Below are 27036 nucleotides of genomic sequence, written 5' to 3' on the forward strand. Positions count from 1 at the left end.
TTCACTGGACTCCCCATCATCCTGGTCAACTCCTCTATGCGTCTCAAGTCCACTGACATACATGGCAAGCTAACTGGACAAACTAGTAACGACAGGAAAGCCGTCTATACAGAGGTAAATGGTCAGCTGATAAGCGCGAAAAGGATCAGCGTCATACCACCCCGTAGTGTTAATTTAAAAATTAAAAGCAGCCAAATGTAACTCTGGCTACATAATTCACGATCTCCAGAAACGTAGTGCTACGTTTTCAGAATGAGCCTGTGTTGGAATTTCACATGCTCAAACTCTAGTGTGAATGCGGCACATGCTGGAAGGTCTTATATAGACAGGTGTGTGGCTTTCCTAATCAAGTCCAATCAGTATAATCAAACACATCTGGACTCAAATGAAGGTGTAGAACCATCTCAAGGATGATAAGAAGAAATGGACAGTGCCTGAGTTAAATATATGAGTGTCACAGCAAAGGGTTTAAATGCGTAGGACCATAAGATATATTAGTTTTTCTTTTTTAATAAATCTGCAAAAATGTCAACAATTCTGTGTTTTTTCTGTCAATATGTGGTGCTGTGTGTACATTAACGAGAAAAACAAATAACCTAAATGATTTTAGCAAATGGCTGTAACATAACAAAGAGTGAAAACGTAAGGGAGTCTGAATGCTTTCCGTACCCACTGTATCTATTGAAAACATCATAAAAGCATCTCAAGACTGAAGGAATCTGTATTTTTCTCCTCTTCACTGATGTTCAGAGTCCTGCATTACTCTGCAGAGATAGTGGATTTGAGCTACTCATCCCTCGCAGGCGTGAGGTCAGAGAGTGCGTTCAATAACACCCGAGGAAAACTGCAAATAGTCATTCACGTTCCTGAGGGTGAGCTAAATGAACACAGTTTCTCCTGTCATCATTTTAGCCCAATAAAAAGCCTCTCATGAGACGTTTAAGCAAGCTTTCTGATCTAACAGCTCTGTTTGCCTTTGTGATGCCCAAGTGTAGGAAAGATTGAACGAGAAAGAGAGAAAATTAGGCTAATGTTTCAGGATATGGGCTGTTAATAATGCCATCAGAATAACACCATCCCTATTTGCTTAGTTTAAAGGAGCAGTTCGTCTGTAAATGAAAATTGTCATCATTGACTCACCCTCATGTTGTGCCAATGTTGTGTTTTTTTCTCCACACCAGACTTTCCATTCAATGACAGATCATCACTCAACCAAGTACAATAAAAGTGGGCTATATAATATGAGTCGTGCCTTATACTTCACATCCTCTAGAGCCATGTGAGGAGCACATAGTTAAACTCTTTATTTTTCTCATTATTTGGAGGTCTTGGAGGTTTTCTTAAGCCTGACTCACACTGTGTGTCTTTTAAAGGGAAAGTTCACCAAAAACATAGGCGGAGGGTGAACAAACTTCAGGGTAAGGTTAATATATGCGCTGCCCTTTAATGCATTTAAAAAAATTTGCGACCAACCAAGAAGAGGTTTTAACAAAAGCACCGCCTATCAACAAACATGTATTATATTCAACATGCACATTAAATTATTTTATTATCCAACCCACTGATCTACACTACCGGTCAAAAGTTTGGGGTCAGTTTATTTATTTTTTATTATTATTACTTTTATTTAAAAATCAAATTAAAATTATTCTGTTCATCAAGACGGCATTTATTAAATATTTAAAACTTGTTAAATACTTATTTATTAAATAAATAAGTATTTGTATTTATTTGAACTTGTAATTCAGCAATAAATATTTGACCTTTAAAATGTAAAACTAAACGATTGCCTAAACAAGATTACTACACTATAGGCTTGACTACGTTACAATGAAACTACCAATTTCATTTAATGCTGAAAACAAGTTAAACCAGTGTAATATATTATTATACCCCTCTCATAATACTCATTTGTCGTTTTATTACTTATATCCTTGACCAGCAAATCAGAATAGTCCGCTGGCCAGCACTTTTGGTTTGGTTTTCAGAGCAACTGCAAACACTAGTAATAAACAGCGCTCATCAGTGCAACATGCAGGGTTGGACAGTTCCATTTCTGTGCGGACGGGGACTTTAAATTTGATTGACAAACTCACAATAGCTAAAGTATTGTGTTAAATTACATTCATTTTACGCCTTACACCCAATACATGTTTTCAAGGCATTTTTTTTTCTTTGCTGCGATCTCCAGCCTTACACACGCTCCGCCTATAACCAAAAATGAAAATATATTCACTATTTACTTACCCTAAAGTGAGTAAGAAAATATTTAACAACTGGAAAACTGTAACCAATGTTATCCATAGTAGAAAAAACAAATTCTGTCAATATAGGCTCATTCTGAAACGTATCCCTATATACATTTTTGGAGATCGTGAATTATGTAGCCAGAGGTACAAAAGGGTGCATTTCATCTTTAAAACAAACGATACGGGACGGTATGACACCGTTCCTTTTTGCGCTACCAGCTGACCCCTTTCCCACGGTTACCAGTGCCTTTTTACATACGTCGGAGCATTTGAGACACAGAGTGGAGTTGACTGTGGCAAAGGAATTCAAGTCTGTCAAAGAACAATTCCAGAAACCAGGTAAGACAAAAATAAAAGGCAAAAAATAAAATAAACAAGTTTTTAAATGCCACCTCTGGTGGATTTTCGTGAGAAGAGCAAGCGCGAATGGAACCCGCGAGAAAAATTTGAGATCTCAAAAAGCATACACAGCAGCCTCTGTTGGATTCACAAAAACAAAAGCTGCAAAAAAACGTAGCTCCTGGGACGTATTTGCCGCTCTCCAAAAATGTATATAGGGGTATGTAATCAGAATGAGCCTGGGTTGAATATTACAGAAGACACAATAGTTTCCAGCTTTCTTTAAAATCTTTTTTCCTTTTCAGCAGAAGAAAGGAACTCAAACAGTTTTGTGCCATGTGAAGGGTAAATGGTTACAGAATTTTCAGATCCTCATGTCACAATCTCAGTTGCCGCTATGTTAGACTCTACAACAATCAAGATCTCAGAGATTCATCAAGTAATCAATCAAAATGAAACAAAAGTCAATAAAAGCCATACAATACATTAGACTTAACATTAGCATATAACTTCTTGCTGTATTTACTGTTAAAATCCGGGAGTTTGCATATTTAAGAAGTTTTCCCTATGCCCCTGCTTTTGTGTGTGTATGAGACACTTTTTAACAGTGAGCTGCATTGCGTAAAGCTTTCTACATGCATGATAGTTACGTACTGTTTATATGACCCATTTCAGCATTTTTCCTGTGGTGGTTTGCAGTTGTAATGCTAATTGTGAACATTTGTGCTAATATTGGTTTTTGCTTTGATGATGATTAAAATCACACTACACTCTCAGAAATAAAGGTACGAGATCTGTCACTGGGGTGGTACCTTTTCAAAAGGTACACTTTTGTACCTAAAGGGTTCATATTAATACCTCAAGGGTACATATTAGTAGGTAAAAAGCACAAAAGTGTACCTCTTAAAATTTGTAGGTACAAATATATGCTTCTGGAGTACCAATATGGACCCTTTAAGTACATCTATCTTTTGTTTCTTTTGAAAAGGTACCAAGTGACAGCTCTTGAACCTTTATTTCTGAGAGTGTACAGAAAAGTGATCTTCTGACTGAGAGAGTGTCTGTCATTTCTATTCTATTCTATTAAAAGATTTAATTGCAACGGCCATTAATCGGCTCTCTGTGGACATACTAGCAAACATAGCCAACAAAGATGGCGGTTCTACTGGTTTATAGATTTTTTTTTGGACTTTCAACCTTTGTCTCAGGTGATCAAATCGTGGCCAAAATCACAGTCTAAGCCCAACTTCACTCTGCTAATGAGTGAGACAAAATGTGCCTTGGTCTATTACAATTCACAAAGTGCCATTGCCAACTACTGGTCTGTCATAAACAGTGCACCATTAATCTGGGGACCCTTGGGAGAAATAAAGTCAAATAAACAAATGGACTCATTAACTTTTGGTAAACAGTTTTTGGAGATTACATTTTTATTGTTCCATCCATAATCTATAATCAGACAAACCAATATTAAATTAAACCAATCAAATTAATTATTTTATTAGCTTCATCACAGCCTTGCTCATATCTAAACTATTGTTTATTCATTCTTTCATTTTCCTTCGGCTTAGTTCCTGATTTAGCAGGGGTAGCCACAGCGGAATGAACCGCCTGAACTGTTGTTTTGTATTTTTAAAATTATGTATTTATTTTCAAGAGAAAATAAAAGAAATAATAAATAGATGAATGACTCAAAGAACGAATGGCAAAAAAGCTAATTACTTTGTTTCTTTAAATCTCTCTCACTATCATATATGGTTATAGGTTAATCAATCAATCAATCAATCAATGAAACAGACCTACACCATAGTATCAATCAAATTATCTAGTGCTCAGTTATTATTATTATTATTCCTTTGATGACATATACATTACCTGACAAAAGTCTTGTCGTCTATCCAAGTTTTAGGAACAAACACCTTGACTTCTAGTAAATCATTTAGTATCAGAAGTGGCTTATATGAAAGGCAAAGGCCTCTAGATTACACTTATTTTACCAAAATAAAATATAATCAAGCTTTGATTTTTAATTATCTAATTAGGACAATAAGGTCTAATTTTGCTTAGGCAAAAGTCTTGTCAATTAACAGAAATAATGTACAGTATAGAATATAAAGTCATGGTACAGTGGAAAAAAAATGAATATTGTGTGTATGACTCACATGAGCTTGGAGGGCTGCATCTATACATCTCTGCAATGACTCAAATAACTTATTAATAAAGTCATCTGGAATGGCAAAGAAAGCCTTCTTGCAGGACTCCCAGAGTTCACCAAGATTCTTTGGATTCATCTTCAGTGCCTCCTCCTTCAACTTACCCCAGACATGCTCAATAATGTTCATATCTGGTGACTGGGCTGGCCAATCCTGGAGACCTTTTTTGTTTTTGCTTGCAGGAACTTTGATGTGGAGGCTGAAGTATGAGAAGCGCTATCCTGCTGAGGAATTTGCCCTCTCCTGTGGTTTGTTATGTAATGGGCAGCACAAATGTCTTCATAGTCTTCATACCTCAGGCTGTTGATGTTGCCATCAACTGTGCAGATCCCTCGCACACCCTTATACTGAATGTAACCCCAAATCATGATTTTTCCATCACCAAACTTGACTGAATTCTGTGCAAATCTTGGATCCATGTGGGTTCCAATAGGTCTTCTGCAGTATTTGTGATGATTGGGATGCAGTTCAACAGATGATTCATCAGAAAAATCTATCTTTTGCCACTTTTCCAAATGATCAACTAGAAGTCAAGTTATTATTTGTTGCTCTAACAACTGGAATCAATGACAAGACTTTTGTCACATGGTATGTAACAAAATTTTCTGCATCGCTATATAGGATCTGTTCTTCAGCATCACATCATCTTTCAAAAGTAATTCTAACATGTGTATTAATTTGTAACATATATCGGTCACACTATACAATAAGGTTTATTAGTTAATGATAATTAATGCATTTACTAACATGAACAAACAATGAACAATACATTTACTACAGTATTTGTTCATGTTAGTTAACGTTAGTTAATGAAAATACAGTTGTTCATTGTTAGTTCATGTTAACTCACGATGCATTAACTAATGTTAACAAGCATGGACTTGGATGTTAATAATGCAATAGTAAATGTTCAATTATGATTAATAAATGCTGTACAAGTGTTGTTCATGATAAGTTCATGTTAGTAAATGCATTAACTAATGAACCTTATTGCAAAGTGTTACCCATATATCTTTTGCAACACTATTAATAGTCTGCAGTGTCACTTTTGATTATACATAATAAATATAAAAAATATTCTTAAAGAAATCTTTTGGACCTATTGTCAGCCACGCCGATTTACAAACTATTACTCCAGACCCTGTAACATCTACTGCACTTTTACTCCTGCAGAATATTAGCCGACATGTTGTCCAAGCACTTTTCCCTCTGCATTGATTGCATGAGTATATCCACATGTAGTAAGTGTGTGTAATGAGTGTGTCTGGTAAAGGCTCGTATGATGCGGTTCTGCTTTCACATCGATATGCTGACTCTGCTAAGCACCTCCAGGGACTAATGAGAATATACAGTAATAAATCACAGCTAAAACAGACCAGCAGGGGTCTCTCTATCACTTACACACATATTCTGTGCCAACGCACACATTAACCCGTTCTCTAACGCGTATGAATAAAACATGGCCAGCAGAAATAGAAGTAAAAAAAAAATCGAGGGCGAGGAATCAAAACTGTTTCGGTTGATGTTTGCTTGGACCTTGAATGAGTCACGAACTACGCAGAAGAATGTGTTTCCAAAAGCATTAAACGCTTTACTCTCGTATTGTCTCCAGATTAATGCTGAGTCATGCGGTCTCTCTTCAGGACAGGGAATCGAGCAAAAGAATCACTTCAGGGCTGATTTAACAACACACTGTCCTCCAGAGATTTCAATTAGCTTTGACTCTATTTCATGCACCGCTACTCTGGGTTTGTGCCAGAGTTTATTTTGCTATTTTTTGCCACCCACATATCTTTGTTTTGCACTAAACACATTCACGTGATTATGTTGAACTGTAATATATTTAGGGTTTATTAGAGATTATTATTTCAAAAGATAAAAGACCATCGAGTTATATATGATTATTATTATTGTTGCATTTTGTTTTTATCATTTTTTTACTACAATTTTCTAGGAAGTTATGTTTTTGAAGTATAAAAAAGAACTGAAAAATATTTACTATTTTGCCGCATATCTCTCACACTTTTTGGGCAGATTTTGTTGATTACTGATAACCCATAGCAAAAAAAAATGTAATCATTCATTAATTTTCCTTCGGCTTAGTCTCTTTATTCATCAGTAGTCACCACAGCGGACGCCCTTCCAGCTCCAATCAAAGTACTGGGAAACATCCATACACACGCCCATTCACACTCACTGATACACTATGGGCAATTTAGTTAATTCAGTTCACCTATTGCATGTGTTTCTACTGTGAGGGAAACCGGAGCACCTGAAGGAAACCCACACGAACATGGGGAGAACATGCAACCTCCACACAGAAATGCCAACTGGCCCAGCCGGGACTCGAACCAGCGGCCTTCTTCCTGTGAGGTGACAGTGCTAACCACTGAGCCACGGTGTCAAAAATATGCAATCAATTGCAAGAAAAAAAAAAATGTTTATACAGAAAATTGAATTGAGTTTGTTTGAAATTTTTCATTGTAATATCACTTATTAAAAATATATATTATTACATCTAAAAACATAATAACGTGTGTATGTGTTGGTTTGTGGACTGTTTGTGAGCAATTATTAGTTATGAAATTAAAATAAAATAATATTTTATTTTTGCATTGGGTTAATAATATTAATTCTTACATTTTAGGATCTAATTAATGAATGAATGATTTTTTTTTTCTTTGGTGCGGTTAATCAATTTCACATTTTAAATAATTTAAATTTTTAAAACTCCTGTCAAAAAATAAAAGTAATATATGGATAATATCCTGTTAAAATTAAACCTTTAACATGAAATTTTTTAAAAACATTGCTTATTGGATATAACAAGGTTTTAGTTAAAAATATTAAGTTATGGCTGTTTAATTTAGCAACAACTCCAAATGGACTCTATAAATGGACTCTGAAAATGAATAACTATAAATCCATTATGACAGTAAAAATGCACCTATAAAACTATCTTAATGATTTCTGATTAAACTTTGGGGTGTTCTATAGATTTATATCCATTAAAGCTAAAAAAAAGTTGTTGCATCAGCTCTTTTGTCAGTAAATCTGAAGTGTTTTATTCAAGGTTTCAGTCGCCTAAACCAGGGGTTCCCAAACGTTTTAGCCTACGTGCCCTAAAATAACAATTCCAGTGACTCGCGACCCTCACTATCCCCGAAGGTTGTTATAAACATACAAACATTGCACACAACATGCATACAAACCAATAGGAGCTAGCTATATAAACATAAGCATATTGACAACACAAAAAAGTGCAGCAGTCTAACAACCATATAATTTTTTATAGTCATTATTAATTTGTTTAGGAGATCTGGATTAGGAGATCATCCTCCATCAAGGGTGTAGCAACCTTGGGCGTCCCCCTCACTTTTAGAGACAGACCATTTAGAAACAGGTGATTAAGAATGTAAACCTTTGGGTTTCATACAGCTGTCCCAAATCCCCCTCCCCACAACACACTTTTAAAAAGTCTACCATGCCCCTGTCCTCCATATTCAGTTCAGTCAACGTTTAACATTCTGCCGTAAAATAATCTGCTGCATCTGACACTATTGCTGTGTCATTAACGTAAACAACCCAGGGGTCGCAATCCAGTGGAGAAAAAAATGGTTGTGGGCTTTTTATTTTCATGTTGTTGTTTTTTATGTAACTATTAAATACTATTTTATCTTCTGTAGGTTATGGATAAAATATGGTAATTATAATATTTTAATAATATATATGACACTCTCGAATATCTCCAAGTGACTCCGGCTCATTGTCGCTCATTGTCCCAACCCCCACTTTGGGAACCACTGCCTTAGACCATGCCTTTTTGAGAACCCCGTTGTCCTTTGATTGGTTTGATAACCCCGTCTGTTGTGATTGGTTCACTGTGTCAGAAACAAAACGACCATTACCATGTTTGAATTTCAACTCTTTCATCAGCTTTTCGTCAGCTTTTTCAACAATTGCCTCAGCTTCAGCTGGAGCTAAATCCTTCATCCTTTAAAAGTGCAAATTGTATTTGCTTTTTCAGGCCAGATAAAAAGTGTCTTCCCAAGATGTTGACAACATGAAACAGCCTCATCAACCAAAACCAAGCATGAACCAAATGAGAACCAAAAGTTACAAAAACTGTCAAAGTAGACATCTGCTAGGTTTTACGCTCACTTTAGTTAGTTTAAGCGAATAAAAGGGTTAATGCGGATAATGGGAGATAAAAACACATTTGCCAAATAAACTCTGCTGTGGCAAACATTACACAGTAAAGTCTAGACAGGATACAGCTGAGGATACGCACATCAATGTAGCATAATTTTTGTAACGCTGTATAACAATTATTAGTATTTTTACATTACTGTGACAATTGGGTTTAGGATTGGGGTGAGGGTATTGTTAATAAAACACAATTTATTAGGTAATTAATAAATAACATAAATAATACAAGGTACAACTACTGTTTTTACATTACTGTGATGGTTGTGTTTAGGGTTGTGGTGGTGGTGGTGGTAGACGTTAATAAATACAATAAATGGGATATTTAATAAATAATATAAATAATTCTTGTTAACTTCCAGACACAACAGTTTCTGTTACCAGTTTATCTGGTAGCTCGACACTTCAAGTCAGCGGACTTGAGACGCAGAGGGGAGTTGACTGCAACAATGGGGTTTGAGTCCTCAAAGAACGATTCCAGAAAGCAGGTACAAAAGCCAAAAAATAAAATAAACAAGTAAATAACAGGGTGAGAATGTGGTAAAATCTGAAAACGTGGTAAAAGTCAGGCTACCGTAAGGGCTTTTCTTTTTCTGGATTACTTTTGAAAATACTGTGGTTGGGTTTAAGGAAGGGGTGGGTGGGTCAATCGGCACTTTTGAAAACACTATTGGTTGGGTTTAGGGAAGGGAGATGGATGGGGGCATTGGTCGGTTGGTCAGTCAGTCGGTTAGTCAGTCGAAAGCGGCGTCTGGTGGATTTACACAAGAACAGCAGGCGCGAATGGCACCCGTGAAAGAAATTTGAGATCTTAAAAAGCATACACAGCGGTCTCTGGTGGATTCGCAATAACAACTGCAAAAAAAAAAAAAAAAAAACGTACCTCCTGGGACGTATTTAGCAATCTCCAGAAATGTATAAATGTATTTAGGGGTACATACTCAGAATGAGCCTGGGTTGTGTAAAACTTTTACAAAGGTAAAATTGTTACAAACCAAAAATCATTATGGGCAGTTCAGAATCAGCTCTTACATTTGAGAGGCAGTAACTCCATTCACAAACAGCCATATTACAAAAAAAGCTTACATACAGTAAGCTAACTTTCTTACGTGTACATTCTTGCTGTAGGCAGAAATTCACTCACATGACCATCTGCCTCCACTAATGCACTGCATATTCTGTACCTCCCCCAAGCATTGTTTATTAATAAATCACAGGCAGTTTTTTCCTGCGTACGTGCCTCATCACTGTCATACAGATTTGGAGCTTGCTGCCCGTAATATAGGCAGATTCTGGCTGGATCTCCACTAATGCATCACAGTGGGCTGGTACAGTAAGGGCGTTCTCTGCAGCATTAACTGTGGCCTGCATTGAATTTTAAACTGCGCTGCATGAGCACAAAAGCACCTTGAGCGACAGGCGCCCTGCTCCTCCGGGATGATTTGCACATTTTTTAAACGGATGGTCTTCAATGTGAGACATAAGGTCAATGAGTTCAGGAACTCTTCTTCGAAAGATTGCACACAGGCTAAAAGCGGACACAGCAAATCCAATGACAAATCAAATAGAGAAAGAGGCCTGTAATGAAATAAGAAATATCTCATTTAGTCCTCTCAATTTTACCGTCCCGTTGATTCGATAGATTGAAGTATTGCAATGAATAATTTTCAGTTAGTGGTGTTAAACTGTGCAGAGTTGATGGGATATTAGCAGTAGCTAATGCTAGATGTCCGTCTAAGGTCAGAATGACATTCAGCAAAGTCTCAATCGAAGCACTTTAGTTGAATTATCTATACAAACTGAAGATCTGGATCAATTAGATGGCATCTCAACACACTCAAAAAATGAATCACGATGAAGTTTATCATTAACTGTTTGTGACCCTTTGTTTTTATTTAATTTGTTGGTTTTCTAAAATGTATGTTGTCAGATTTCTTAGAATCGATCTAAATCTGTAAATATCGAATACTGTTAGATTTAATCAGTTAAAAGATATGATTATGGTATAAATATAGCTGTAGAAGATGCCAGATCCAATAGTTTTCTTAATATTCAGGAGCAAAACTGATGAAGCTCCATACACCACACAATAGATTACTTAACATATAAGTAACATTTAAAATTTTATTACATAAATCTTGTTTTTATTCGCCCGACGCAGTGGCACAGTTGGTAGTCCTGTCGCCTCACAGCAAAAAGGTCACTGGTTCGAGCCTCGGCTGGGTCAGTTGGCGTTTCTGTTTGGAGTTTCTGTTTGGAGTTTGCATGTTCTCCCTGAGTTCACATGGGTTTCCTACGGGTGCTCCAGTTTTCCCCACAGTCCAAAGACATGCGGTACAGGTGAATTGGGAAGGCTAAATTGTCCGTAGTGTATGAGTGTGAATGAGTGTGTATGGATGTTTCCCAGAGATGGGTTGCGGCTGGAAGGGCATCCACTGCGTAAAACATATGCTGGATAAGTTGGCGGTTCATTCCACTGTGTGCGACCCCGGATTAATAAAGGGACTAAGCCGAAAAGAAAATGAATGAATAAATGTTGTTCTTATTCATTTCATTTATGTTTAACTAACAAATATTCATTCATTCATTTATTTTCTATTGGCTTAGTCCCTTATTTATCAGGGGTCGCCACAGCTGATTTAATCGCCAACTACTCCAGCATATGTTTTACGCAGCGGATGCCCTTCCAACCACAACCCAACACTGAGAAACACCCATACACTCTCGCACTCATACACTATGGCCAATTAGTTTTACCCAATTCACCTTTAATGCATGTCTTTGGACTGTGGGGGAAACTGGAGCACATGGAGGAAACCCACGTGAACACAGGAAGAACATGCGGTCTGGATTCTAACCAATGAAGTTATTGCTGTGAGGCGACAGTGCTAACCACTGATCCACCATAATTAACAAATATCAATCACATAAAGTTTATTAGTTCATTTATGTTAAAAGTATGTAATCCAAATGGATGGATATTTTATATGCAATCAGAATACAAAACTTTTATTTATAGGCCTAAATATTTTTTGGAGTGCACTCTCAAGTTGTGTTTTCATAACTCAATTGTATAGTAATGATGAAACTAATAATAATGACTTTGGATCTTTGCATTTCTTAAAAGTCCCAGTCATTTTTTTCAGGTTTCATTAGAAAGGCAGAGATTGGATATGCTAATTTGTCAAATACCTTTAGCTATTCCACACAAGACATATAAAGACAGAAAGGCAAGTGATATTTAAGTATCGACAGTTATTTGTTTGAAATAGTCAGCACTATCTAACACCTCTCAGTTTATGATGAACACTTTGTCTGAAAACCCAGACGTAATTCATCAACCAGCACAAAACCAAAGTTAGAATTGCAGTGTGCCAAGAAAGGTGTATTAAAAATTATTAAAGGGGATAGTTTTAAGAATGTCTTTGTTTGGTTGAACACAAAACAAGTTTCTCTGTAGAATGTTGGTGGGGAAAAGCAGCCACTGTCATCCATAGTACACTTTTAATGATTTTCTTTTGCAAATTAAAAGGTATTTAACTTTAATATGAACTGTATTTTACTGTAGGATAGTTAGGCAGCAAGTTACTGTATTTTTAAGTTGCATTGTGAAAATTACTGTATATTTACGATATGTATTTACAATACTGTAAATACATATACAGCAAGATAAATGGTGCCAATGTATATACAGTATTTTAGTTACAAACAAACTGCCAGTAAGTTACTCTAGATTCCATAGGAAATGGCTGTTTTTTTCTCAATATTCTTCAGTAAATCTACCTCCGAGTTCAACAGACGAAAAAACTCAAACAGTTTTGGAACAAATGGAGGATGTGTGACTGACAGTATTTAAATTTTTGGGTGAACTATCCCTTCAACTTTAAAGAAACGCAATAAGGACATATGTTAACATTTAATTGGGTTAAAGATGAAAGGGAGGTTTTGAGCATTAGTTGAATAAGACAGCTTTATTTTATTTCATTTTTCTATGTAGAATATGTAGAATATCTTACCATGATTTAAAGAGTTTGTAAACTTTTATGTAAAACATATTGTAAAGCAATAATCATTTGAAGACTCGATAATAGTGCCATTTAAATACTAATTATTAAAATACTAAATTAACTGTAATTTTAAATCTTTAAGTTTTAAATCAATTGCCAGTATGACATTTTCGGTCAAAAAGCAGCATCATCACCTTCTATTTAGTTTAATAAGTAGAGGCCAGAATGAGGAGTACAGCCAGTTATGCTGAATGATGATGGAACATTATTTTTACCCAATTTTTGACATGATTTTCTCAGCTTATTTTAAAAAATAAAGCTCACAATTTACTTGCATTTGAAATGCTTTCTGTCCATTCAAAACCACTTTTGTACATTTATTTTCATGCCGATGCCACAATGGGACACAGATGACTCTATTTATTTATGCTAGTTGAAAGCAACACACTTTGATTTCAGAATTGAGTAAATGTTACTGTAACTGTGTAGAGAACACATTAAACATGAAATGAACATAAATGTAGTTTGTATTTATAGACTATACAATATAACAATCTAGTTGAAGTAAATACGTATTAAAATAATGCATTAACTTGACTATTTAGTTCTTGGAAGTTCTAGGTGCATCATGTTTACCAGGATTTTTATCTCATCATACTTATTCTGATACAAAGATGACAGCTTTTAAATGATGTCAACTTTACATTTTCAAAACAAAAGGGACAGTTCTCCAAAAAATGAACAATTTTCATTATTTACTGACCCTTCTGTTGTTTGAGTTTCTTTCCTCTGTTGAACAAAATACGATTTTTTAAGTATGCTTGAAACTGGTAACCATTGACTTCCATTGTTTGGCATAACTTTACTTGAAGAGGATGTTAATAAGACTGTCATGAAACCTTTATAATCATGATCTGAATATTAATGAGATGTTATCCATGCTTATGACCACTGTCATCAAGTGTCATTCACTCAGTTATTTCATTTTAAATGCAAAGATGACATTGCTTGAGATGTATTTGTTATGACAACTTAGCATAAACAAATACAGAACAACCTGTTTTTGTCTTGACAACTTGACATTACCGAGACGGCAAATCCTGTCAGTGTCTTTGTCAGTACAACTTGACATTATCAAGACACAGTGGTGTGAAGTAACAAATTACAAACACTCCAAATACTGTAACTGTAATAACTGAGTAGTTGTTTCAGGAATTGTACTTTACTAAGTAGTTTTAAAAATGTGTACTTTTACTTTCACTTAAGTACATTTTTAGTGCTGTATCAGTACTTTTACTCCACTATTTTCCTTCAACCTGTAGGCACTACTTTATTTTTCTTGTCTATGGTGATTGGCTAGTAGAGAAGAAGTAGAAGTAGAGTACTAGAAGTAGAATAATCAGTCCTGTGATTGTCATCCAATCAAATCACACACAAAATAACGCATTATACAGAACAACCTCATGACAAAACCATTACAAGCAATGACTGAGAGACTGTTTAGACTGCATGCCACTGATGAGAAGATGGCGAATGTCTACTTTATGGTGTCTGAAATCAAAAAATTACCTTAAAAAATCACTAAAAGCACTACAGAATGTTACGTTTTCACACACACATGCACAAGTTGACGCATCTACAATTCACAGCGTAATACTCACTACTTACTACTCTTGAGTATTTTTAAAAGGGATATTTTTTACTCTTATATTTTTTTTACTCAATATTTTGAGTAATATTTACAATACTTACTTTTACTCGATTTGCAGTACGTTTTTAAGTAAGTAATGGTACTTTTACTTGAGTATGAATTTTCAGTACTCTTTCCACCACTGTCAAGACATCATCTTATATTATAATTGCATCATGAATTTTATAACAGTGTCATTAACATGTTTCTTGTGCTACATTGGTACAAATTAAATTTGTCTTTAAAATGTCATTATAAAATTATTTGACAAAATATTGACACTTTCACTGAGACATTTTAATGAAAGAAGTGATCATAAAAATATTCATGACACAGTTATAATAGTCTCATGATGATAAAGTTTATGATAAGTTACATGTGTCATGTCATGACTATAAAGGTATCATGACAGCATTATGAACACCCCTTCTAGTAAAGTGTTACTAGTTGTCTTTCCTATGGATGTCAATGGTTTGTCAGTTTTTATTTTGGGGTGAACTATCTCTTTATATAAACTCCAAAATGCATGCAAAACGTTCCCTTTGTTTTTCAAGATCTACACATTTTTCCACACTGCAATGCACATAGAAAAACATGTCTGCTCAGTGTTTCGTTTTTAGAAAATGTACAATTTGAAAAAGAAAGTAGTGTAATTTCAGAGTGAAGCAAGAGCAGTGAAATGCCCTTGAGTGTGTGAGAGAAGGGCTGCTGTCCTTGGTGCTGAAAGTAGATGCTCAGACTTTGGCCAGAGTACTAATGATGTCACGTCCACTGTAACTCGAGCCATAAAACCTCCAATGAACAAGACAAAGGAGCATTCTGTGGCCCCCTTCTATTCAAACCAACATATCTGTTGGTACAGCTTGTAAGGGACTGTTCTTTTAAGTGTTGCACACAAATACCGGTAAGTGATATTTAGAGTAGAGGTTGGTTAGGGAGCATATTAAAATTATGTATTATTAAACAGCTTAATAACTGCAGATGTTTAGTCAGAGCATGCTATATATAGCAAACAGATATAGATGTATAACTTATATCATATATTTGTATACTACAAATGCATAAACTTTTAGTTTCTTGTTTAAAAAAAGTTTTTCAGAGGTAACACATTAGATTAGGGAACACATTTACTACTGCATGAAAACATTCTAGATCATTTAGGCAACCCCATATTTAAACATAACTTCTACTTACATCAATGAGCAGTAATTGAGTCTATTGAGGGGAAACTCTTAAATAAATGTTAAATGATTAATATTACGCTAAAAATATTATTGTATTAGTTATTAATTGTATATCGCACACTAGATTAGCCACCCAAGCACTCATGATGTGTGACCAGGAAGCTGAAACTCAGATAAAGATAAGTGTAGCAGGCAGGACCCTCCCACATCGACGGATCAATGGTCCAGTCAAAACAAGCCTGAGCTTCTTTGCAACAGCGCCTCGAGTATATAAAGGCAGGTAGAGCGGCTATCCAGCGCTGAGAGAGCCACACACCCCGCACCTGTACACTACTTTACCTCACTCTTCTGTTCATCTGCACCTCCACTCCCCGTCAGTCCGGCCGGATGAGTTATCCGATAGACACTATAGGAAGCCCCTACCGGAGGGTGATGGACACCAGGACGAGCTATTCGAGCCCCTCCAGCGGGTTCCGCTCCCAGACCTGGTCCCGGACGAGCCCGAGTTCTTCCTCATACAAGAGGAGCTTTAACGTCCCGGTGGCGCGAGCCTACGGCTCGACAGTACTGAGCTCCGCCGACAGCCTCGACTTCACCCAGACTTCCATCATCAACGGAGACTACAAGCGCTCCAACGAGAAGGAGCAACTCCAGGGGCTCAACGACCGATTCGCCGGCTACATCGACAAGGTGCACTTTCTGGAGCAGCAGAACCAGCAGATCGAGGCGGAGATCCAGGCACTGCGGCAGAAGCAGGTGTCGCAGTCTCAGCTGGGCGAACTTTACGACCAAGAGCTGCAGGAGTTGCGCTCCATGCTGGAGCAGACCCATCATGAGAAAGCGCAAATCCAACTGGACACCGACCACATCGAGGAGGACATCCAACGCCTGCGGGACCGCTTCGACGAGGAAGCCCGCATCAGGGAAGAGACGGAGGCGATCGTCCGTGCCCTGAAGAAGGACATGGGTGACTCAGCACTCGTCAAAGCAGAGTTGGAGAAGAAAGTGCAGTCCCTGCAGGACGAGATCGCGTTTATTCGCAACAACCACCAAGAGGAGCTCAGCGACCTCCTGGCACAGGTGCAGGCGTCGCAGATCACCGTGGAGAAGAGGGACTACCAGAAGGCGGACATCACCGACGCGCTGCGCGAGATCCGCTCCCAGCTGGAGGGCCATTCGACGCAAAACCTCCAGCAGGTGGAAGACTGGTTCATGTGCCGCTACAGCAAACTCACTGAGGCCGCCGAGCAAAACAAAAGCGCCATCAAATCCGCGCGGGACGAGATCTCAGACTACCGCCGCCAGCTACAGTCTAAAACCGTGGAGCTGGAGTCTGTCCGAGGAACCAAAGATTCTCTGGAGAGGCAGCTGAACGACATAGAAGACCGACACAACAATGACCTTGCCAGCCTGCAGGTAGTTACTCACTTACTCACATACTTTTTTACACATTTTTGGAATTGAAACAACAAGAGCTGATCCTCCACAAGTGTGTGGTGTTTTATAAAAGTGTGCTGGAAGTTCTGAATAGTGCAAGCTATTGTTAATAAGATGAAACCGTTGTTTTACCACTATTCTGAATAAAGTGGTTGTGACTCATAAATCAGTTTGGCTTGTAAAATGTGTTGCAGCTGTTTATAGATTAATCAAATCAAGTCGCAGTTAAGCAGGCTGGTCACCTAGCAGAGGATTTGCATATGATGCTTGATTACATCATAGGTGCAGTGGGCTGCATGGTGTGAGAAAGGGTTAAGGAGAGGCAGACTCCTACATTGCAGTCTCTCCTCATGCACTCTTTGCTGAGTCAGAGCACAGGCAGGATTAGCTCATTGGCTCTGTCCTGGAATCACCTCATACACATTGATCCAATGCACCTATTGAGTGTCCTTGAAGCCTTACAGTGACACAGTGAACTGTAATTCAGTTATTGGCTGTAAGAATATTTGCATCACAGAGAGATGCTTGTAGAATACATAAATGCATAAAATATTATCTTGAAGTATTCTGTCTTCAGCAACAGTTTTGTTTGACTAAACTATGACAACATTGTGTCTGACTTATTAGGAAACTATCCACCAGCTGGAAAATGAACTCAAGAGCACGAAATGGGAGATGGCACGGCATCTGCGTGAATACCAGGACCTCCTGAATGTCAAAATGGCATTAGATATAGAGATTGCTGCATACAGGTAAGATAATATGCATACGAGTATAAAGTAAATGCAGAAAAAGTAAATACCTTTATATTTATTTAATCTGAATATATTATTTTTTGTCAATAAATCAGATCAACATATCATAATCCATTATCAAAATAACAGTTAATTATAATTTGCATTTAAATGTATTCCTGTTATTATATTAATTATTTTTAAACATTTAATATGTAATAATTACTTAAACATTGAGTTATATTTAACATTTATTTATAATTAATATTTTAATACTCTATTTATATATTCTATATATCCATTTTGAATATTATTATTATTATTATTATTATTAACGATAAACTATTTTCTCTCATATGTAATCAATGCAAATATGTAAATGAGTATGTATGTATGTATGTATGTATATATATATATATATATATATATATATATATATATATATATATATATATATATATATATATATATATATTCTCATTTACATAAAAATAAAATTATATACATATATATATATATATATAATTTTTGTAATTATTTTATTGCATTTATTCAAAACTCAGTTTTTTTTACATTTTAAAAAACTATTTAAGATCAATTTAAGCCTATTTCACAACATATCTTCATCTTTTATGACTTTCGTCTTTGTTTAGAAAACTTCTTGAAGGAGAGGAGAGCCACTTTAGCACTTTCCCATACCGCCAGACCGTCACCAAAGGCCCCAAGGTGAAAAGTGAACCACCCAAGCTTAAAGTCCAACACAAGTTTGTAGAGGAGATCATTGAAGAGACGAGGGTGGAGGATGAGAAGTCTGAGATGGATGAGGCTTTGGCCGAAATGGCAGAGGAGTTATCAGCTGCCAAAGAAGACGAGGAAGGAGGAGAAGAGGAGGGAGAGGCTGAGGAAGGAGAAGAGGGAGGGGATGATGAGGAGGGAGAGAAAGAAGAGGAAGGAGAAGAAGGAGAGGTAGAGGAGGTGGTAGCATCAACCCAAGCCAAAGTAGCCTCCGCAGCCCCTGCTGAGGAAGAAGAGGAGGGAGAGAAAGAGGGAGGTGATGAAGAACAAGAAGAGGAGGAAGCTGGAAAGGGTGGTGAGGAGGAAGAAAAGGGAGAGGAAGATGAGGAGGGTGAGGAGGAGAAGAAAGAAGAGGAAGCAGAGGAGGATGCAGAAGAAAGTAAGGCACCCGAAGCAAAGGCCTCTCCTGAAAGCGAGAAGGCAGAGGAGAAGCAGGCCAGTGGAGGAGAAGAAGAAGCAGAGGAAGAAGGTGATGAGAAGGAAGAAGCAGATGCAGGCAGCGACAAAGGATCAACCGATGAAAAAGAAGTGGAAGTAAAGGAGCAGTCTAAGAAAGCAGAACCAGAAGCGGCCAAGGAAGACAAAAAGGGAAAAGAGGAGAAGGAAGAGCCCAAATCCGAGAAAGAAAAAGCAACTGTGACGGAAACCAAAGCTGAGTCTCCTAAAGCAGAGTCTCCTAAAGCTGAGTCTCCTAAAGCAGAGTCTCCTAAGAGCGAGAGCCCAAAGAGCGAAAGTCCTAAAAAGGAGACGCCTAAAACCGAGGCTCCCAAAAAGGATGCCCCCAAAAGTGAGGCTCCCAAAACTGAGAGTCCTAAGAAAGAGGAACCCAAGGCTGAACCTCCCAAGAAGGAGACCCCAAAGTCAGAACCGCCCAAGGCTGAACCTAAAGAAGATTCCCCAAAACCAGCAGACGAGAAAGCCACTAAGAAAAGCGAACCGGAGAAGGAGCCTGAAGATAAAAAGAAAGAGGCGACAGTGAACGGAGACACGGGCAAGAAAGATGACAAGAAAGAGTCCGACAAGAAGGAGGTGATCTCCAATGGAGTGGACGAAAGCCCAACCAAAGACGAAAGCAGCCAGAGGGTGGTGATCACCAAGACGGTGGAGACCATCACCACTGGAGAAGATGGAGTCAAGCAAGTCACAAAAACCGTTACAGTCACAGAGAAGGGCGAGGAGGTGCAGGAGACAGTTCAGGAGAAGGTAGTCTCCAAACCAGCGGAGAAGCAGGCAGTGAAGGCCACCGAAGCCGATTAGATCCAATTGAACCCCTATAACTGAGCGAAGAGGAATATATCCCGGGGGGAGGAAGCATATCAAGCAATCAACACAAAACTAACATAATGAAGAAATCATAAAGCTCAACAGATGTACTTGCATTAACCACACCGAAACAAAACAAGCATAGAGAGAAGCCATAAGATGCGGCAAGCTAAAAAAAATGCATGTTGAGTGACAGCTTTAAATGGGTTCTGCTGCATATGCGGTCCGGGACGCTGGGGACTCACTTTCACTTTCGTTCGAACTGCAATATTTGGGGGAGGGGGGGCGGTCACTTGAATGTGGCATCTGCATGCCAGCTCTGGGGTGTTTGGGGGGTGGAACATGCTCCTTGTTGTTTGGGATAGAAAAATACCTATGTATGACAGTAATATACAATCGAATGGTGGCGAATGACATTTGCTTCGAATTAGGGCAATGAGGGTCGTAGAGAGACGTGTTCTTCTGATGAAGTAGCCTTACAAATATTAGCGCGAGGACACCAACTGAGCCAAAAATGTAAAAAAATACAGGTAAAAAAAGTGGGAGGGGGGTGGATGAAGATGATGGTGAAAATAGCTCATGGTCATATACACTCAGTACATAAAGCAACTAAGAAACTCTTAGCCTTAAACATGCTTTTTACCTTTGTCAGTTATGTTTACCTGATGAGTGCATTTGAAAACGAACCTGTCAATGCGCACATACATTCTTGTATGCATAGGATTGACTTGAATTCAACTACTTACCGTTAATGAGGTGCTACCGTTTGCAGTCCCATGTCTTTGTTCATCTGAATGAATTTCTCAGCAGCATTTGCTCAATAAACATCATATTAAAATACTGCATTTATTTGGTCGTCTGTTCATTTGGTATACTTATGGCGTATACATTTGTGAATGTGGTTTACTGTAGGAATTTCAATGGTAGTTCAATGCAAGTTGTTAAAATGAACATCAAATTCCAAACTATTATATTTAAAGTGTTTACAAAGATCATTTTACAGCATTCTCATATCCCCTGGATTTACAGTTATCTTTATTCATAATTTTTTTTGCATGTTTAGTAACTACTGATGACATTTGTTTTTCTAATTTAAGATAAAATTGTTGGTCAACGCCAAAAGCATAACAGTTAAGTGCGTTGACATGTAGCTCTGAGGTACTCACGTCAACCTGAGTTTGATTTCCAGCTTGAAGTCCTCTTCATGGCCAGTTCTTCCCTTCTCTCTGTCTCTGCCATGTTTTCTGTTTATACTGTCCACTGTTCTGTCCCTTAAATGAAAAGTGAAAATGTTGTCGGTTACAGCATAAAATATTAAACGTAATGTAAAATATAATGTATATGAATATATATATTTAGAGCATTTTTTGGCATAAAAAAAGGTGCTTTGTTTTCTGACATGTTTATTATCATACACAATGTCAATGTTTTAACGTCAGAAGACTTAAGAAATCAAAATCTGATTGGCACAGCATCTCTGATATTGAATCACAAATAATAATGGTTCTTTTCTGAAAATGTTTTAAGTGGATATTTTCCATAGATGTGTATATTTGTTTTGTCATAAAAATAACTAATAGCTACTTAAATAGCCAATAATAAAGTAAAATAAAAATACATCAGACAAGATCAGCAACTCAAAGATTTGTCTAAATGTACGGTTTCAGTGAAGCATGTGTAAGTATGTGCAAAGTGCAATAATATGACAGTTATTACAGCAGCAGTTGTGTGTGAGACTTTAATGAGAAAATGTTGCTGCATTGCAGACAGTGTGTGCACCATCAGAGATATATGATACATACTCAGAAATACATGTGGTTGTACTGCAGCATTTATTATGGACAGCTCAACGCATTAGTAAATGGACCATGGTTCCATGTAATATGATATATAATGAAAAATAAAAAGCAATAAAATTGCATTCATTCCATTAAAGTGCACTTGTCTTTTCTATCTATAAAAAACTTGACAGAATTATTTATAGCAGGCCAGAGCACAGTTTCCTGATTTTGCTACAGGAACTTCTAAAAATACTTTCGTGAACTATTTGTGCAGTCTTCATTACTGCAGCAGTTTGTGATGCACTGTATGCACTAGAGAAATACAATTTTTGCTTAACTTTGGCTCCTTGTGTTACAACATTAAACATAAACCCAAAAGACAGAACACTAGGAAAATAAAAACATTCACTTTTATGTCAAATTGAAACTCTGCTATCAACATCTAAGCATTCTAAGTAAAAATGTCACTGTAATGACAAAATTATACACACTTGCATCATATGAATATGTTTCATATTTGCAGCAACACTCCAGTGTACTTCATATAAAACACTGCAGTCTTTAATTTTCACTGTTTTATTTTATCAGTTAGCATTATGTGAAGCTCAATGAGACTCTTACAGTATTCGAGGGGGTTTTTTCATACAAAAGGTGCTGAGACCAAAAATGAAAATTGTACTAAAAGGTTAAAATTGAAAAGAAAAAAAACACACACACACACACACACGCACGCACGCACGCACGCACACACGCACATGCACGCACACACACACACACACACACACACACACACACACACACACACACACACACACACACACACACACACACTACTGTAGATACAGACAAACTTGTGTTTTGTTACTTTGGTCTAAGCATGTGTCTAAAGTGTTCAAGCAATAGACAAAAACTGTGATATATCTAGAAGAAAAAATTGTGACATTTAAAGGAAAATGCTTAATTTACAGGCAATAATGATGGTGTGATTTACTACATAAAAAGAGCTCAGTACTTTCAGCAAATATTGTATCTGCATGCTTATGTTTTTTCAAAAAGTAGTTTTTAAACGTTTAGCTTTTTTAGAGGTACCTCTAAAACCTCTGACAAGGTATGCAGTAAACAGGGAGAGATTACATTATTTTATTTATTTATTTAGAATAATAAAATGCTTCAGAAATGATTTATTAAAATTAGTTTATATCTAAAATAATTAAAGCCCTTAATTAATGCCTATGTGATATTTTATATGTATTAGGTTTTCCTGCATGATATTTTCTGCATCTAATTTACAGTCTTTTTGCATAGACAGCACCTTTGATATTTTACAAGTTTTAAAATTTGGTTTAATTATCTAAAGACATCTGTTAAATCAAACAGAGATCACAAGAACTTCTCTGTAATGAATCAACACAATTATTACAAACAATGAAAACAAGAATCAACAAATCTTTTCAGTCATCAAGAAGCCTGTTTTTATTGCACTGACATTCACTTATTGCAGAACTGATGCCTCATTCAAAAATAGAATCTACTTCACAAGAATACATTCACTGGGGTGTGTAGATCAGCATCTCAACAGCATCAGACAATCATCAATTGTTTTAAAAGCAGATAAAGTTGACTGTAGTTTCAAACTTTGTATTGCAATTCACTGTGAGCACCATAAGTCGAGACATACTGCTTGTAACAGACTGAAGGTTGACTAAAGAAGCGGGTACTAATATTTGTGCTGTTATAGATCCTCCTTACTTCTTTCCTTTAGGTTTCTCTGCCTCCTCTTTTCCCTTTCTTGCTTCACACTTTCCTTTTTCTCACTCTTGGCTTTTTCGCCTTCATCTTTTCCCTTGGGCTTTTCTGGCTCAGCCTTTTCCTTTGCCTTGGGTTTTTCTGGCTCTTCCTTGACTTTATCCTTTGACTCTGGTTCGGTTTTCTCCTTGGCTTTCTCCTTGGCTGGTTCGGGTTTTACTTCCTCTTTGGCTTTTTCAGCTTTGGGTTCAACCTTTTCCTTCTCTACCTTGTCTTTTTCTGCTTTGGTGTCCTCCTTGTCTGTCTCAGTGTCCTCTTTGGCTTGATCAGCACTTGTGTCAGCTTTCTCTTCACTTTTCTCAGCCTCAGTTTCCTCCTCTGCGGCCACTTCCTCCTCCTCAGCTTTCTCTCCCTCCTCTTCCTCTTCTCCCTCTTTCTGTTCACCCTCACCCTCTTCTTCCTCTTTTTCATCTCCTCCTTCCTCATCTTCCCCTTTAACATCTTCCTTTTCTTGAGTCTCTTCTTCATCTCCTTTTTCTTCTTCTTCTGCTCCAGCTTCCTCTTCGGCACCTGGTAAAAATAGCAATTAGTGATGCAGTTCTTGAGAATACTTCAAACACCACATACCATATTAGACAACAGCATACAAATCTTACCTTCCTCTTCCTCCTTTGTTTCTTCTTCTTCTTCCTCCTTTTCTTCCTCATCCTCCTTTCTTCCTCTTCTTCCTTTTCTTCAGCTTCCTCTTCTTGCGTTTCTTCCTCTTCTTCTTCCTTTGCTTCCTCCTCCTCTTCACCTTCTTCTTCTTCCTGTGTTGGACTGGCAGCAGCTTCTTGAGCTTGACTGGATGTGATGGCCTCATCTGCTGAGAAGGACGAACTGACCAGACGAGAGCTGAGCAGGTAGGGGGTGCCAGAGCTCATGCTGGACAGGGAGAACATGGGACGGGAGTAGACCGGTCCAACAGAGTAAGCGCCAACCAAACCTCCAACACCCACACTGAAACGAGACTCCTCCCCCTCAAGCAACTTCCTGCAATAATAAAGGGAAAAATTGCCTTAGATGCACTAACATAAATCTGAATGCCTGTGGTCATATTTGTGATCTCACCTATAAGCAGCTATTTCAATATCAAGGGCCATCTTGACATTGAGGAGATCCTGATACTCTTTAAGGTATCTTGCCATTTCGCCCTTAGTGGCTCGAAGTTCATCCTCAAGGTCACTGATTGTATCCTGTGGAGAAGGATGGATGTAAGAATGATGATTCGAGGGGATTTAATAAGTAAAATAGTTGGCAGTAGTACTAACCTGCATGGCTGCAACCTCAGCACTCTGCTTGTCCTCCACCTCCCTCAGCTGCTTCTCCAGGGACTCATTCAGGCCCTTGCAGGCATCAATCTCAAGAACACAAGCCTGGAGTTGACGGCGATACTCTCCCGCTTCATCCTTGGAGTTCCTCACTGCGTCAGTGTGATGGGCTACACTTTCCGTCAGGTGACCCATCTTTCCTCTGAACCATTCTTCAGCTGACTGGATGTTCTTAGCAGCCAACTTCTCATATTGAGCTCTGATGTCACGTAAGGCGCTGGACAGATCAGGCTTGGCGGCCTCCGCTTCAACAGCGATCTGAGCTCCATATTGAATTTGGGCCTGCAGCTCTGATATCTCACCCTCGTGGACTTTCTTCAGGAAAGCCAGCTCATTCAGCAAGGTATCCACCTTCTTCTCCAGCTCCACTTGAGCCAGTGCACCATCGTCGGCCTCCTTTCGGGCCTCCAGAAGCCTGCCCTCAGAGTCCTCGCGGGCGACAACCTCCTCCTCATAGCTGGCCTGCAGGCTCCGCAAGGCATCTTCCATGCTCTCCCGGTGGCTCAAAGCGGCCTGCCTCTCCATGCGGGCCTCCTCGACGGCGGCTCTCAGGGTACGGATCTCCTGCTCATACAGGCTTCTCAGGCGGGACGGTTCTACATGCCTTTGCCTCAGCAGGAGCAACTCGGCCTGTAGGGCACGGTTCTGCTGCTCTAGTTCATGAACTCGCTCGATGTAACCAGCAAAGCGGTCATTGAGATCTTGAAGTTGGGCCTTCTCCTGAGTTCGCACAGCCCGAAATTCAGAGCTTACCTGGGCGGCATGGCTGATGTCAATATCCACGGAGCGACCGGGGCTGCTCAGCAGCAGTCCGGTAGACGTCCGGCCGGGGGAGGCATAGTGGAGGCGGCTTGAGGAGAGAGATGGTGGGTGGGCAGAGAACGTGGTGCGAGAGCGGCCACGCTGAGAGACCCGAGGGCTGCTCTCCACATACCAGCGCTTGTAAGAGGACGAGAAGTAAGGGTCAAACCCGACGGCACTCATGGCTCCAAGGACAAGCTGCTCTGTGCCTCGGTACCAGTCAGCTCGATCAGCCTTCAAGCACTGATCTGCTGCTCCTACTGCAGTCAGTGCAGCTTATATAGGCAGAAAGGAGCTCTGACGCAAGTGATTTTCTAAACTCTGACAATGCAGTATCAATAGCAGAGAGAGAGAGGGGGGGGGGTGTGCAGCTGTATGTGCAAGATAAACTCTAACACAAATATCTGTAGAAATGTTAAGGTTTTTGATCTAATAATGTGATAAAATGCTCATTTTTATAAGTATACACTTTGCGACTGCAACCAAGGTCATTCTTTATGTGAGAAGCTAAAAATAAACAAGTGATGTCTTGTCACATTGTTTGTTTTAACAAGTAATTTAATTTTGAAGCAATACATAAGTTAAAATATAAGCACATACCACATATTTCTTCCACTGCAGATGCAGAGATGAAAGCTGGAAAAAGAGTGCAAAGAGGGAGGGGGGCTGGAAAAGAGGTGAGGAATGGCTATAGCTCTATTTTCAGTGCTTTACCTGTGGAAACACACCATCGCCTCTGCTGGATATGAGAGGTAGTACATGCAATATGGGCCACAGGAACAAAGATAAGTGAGCTTTTTAAAGGCTTTTATAACTGTAATATTCCAAAGAAACTAATTATTTTCAAGTGGTCTGTAATTTTTACATATTATTTAATAGTTTGTTCGCAATGTTTAAAGTCTAAAAACATGAAAAATGCTATTTTGAACAACAGATTAGAGAGAGGGGAAAAACAATATATAACTTTACAAGATCTCTTAATTTTTTTCCAGAGCTACATATATATGTGTGTGAGCATGTGTGTGAAAGAGAGACAAAGTTCTTAGTGGGTACTTCAAGTAAATAGGTTTGCATTAGGTAAAAAGCAAACTCCTGCAGTACTGTACATTATGGGGCCTCTATATTCTCTCTCTGTCTTTCTCTCTCTATATATGTGATCTGCACTGTTCACTCATAGGCTCTTGCTAGCCGTTGGGATCTAAGGCTTACTCTGATCTTTGC

The 27036-nt window shown here is 38.2% G+C and overlaps 2 protein-coding genes across 2 annotated transcripts; one reads left to right on the forward strand and one right to left on the reverse strand.

Annotated features, from left to right (window-relative positions):
• Positions 1–16175: 16175 nt before the first annotated feature.
• On the forward strand, positions 16176–20962 carry nefma (neurofilament medium chain a). The gene is made up of 3 exons (XM_056446260.1): positions 16176–17304; positions 17953–18077; positions 18713–20962. Exons 1-3 carry the CDS (start codon positions 16276–16278, stop codon positions 20109–20111), a joined length of 2553 nt encoding a protein of 850 aa, XP_056302235.1. The 5' UTR covers positions 16176–16275; the 3' UTR covers positions 20112–20962.
• Positions 20963–23346: 2384 nt separating this feature from the next.
• Positions 23347–26091, reverse strand: nefla (neurofilament light chain a). The gene is given in 6 exon segments (XM_056446607.1): positions 23347–23687; positions 23690–24214; positions 24301–24360; positions 24363–24676; positions 24755–24879; positions 24955–26091. Coding segments are annotated over 6 exon segments (2112 nt in total). The 5' UTR covers positions 25999–26091; the 3' UTR covers positions 23347–23643.
• Positions 26092–27036: the final 945 nt, after the last annotated feature.

The sequence above is a fragment of the Danio aesculapii genome, chromosome 21 (assembly GCF_903798145.1).
Source record: "Danio aesculapii chromosome 21, fDanAes4.1, whole genome shotgun sequence".
Classification (NCBI taxonomy): domain Eukaryota; kingdom Metazoa; phylum Chordata; class Actinopteri; order Cypriniformes; family Danionidae; genus Danio; species Danio aesculapii.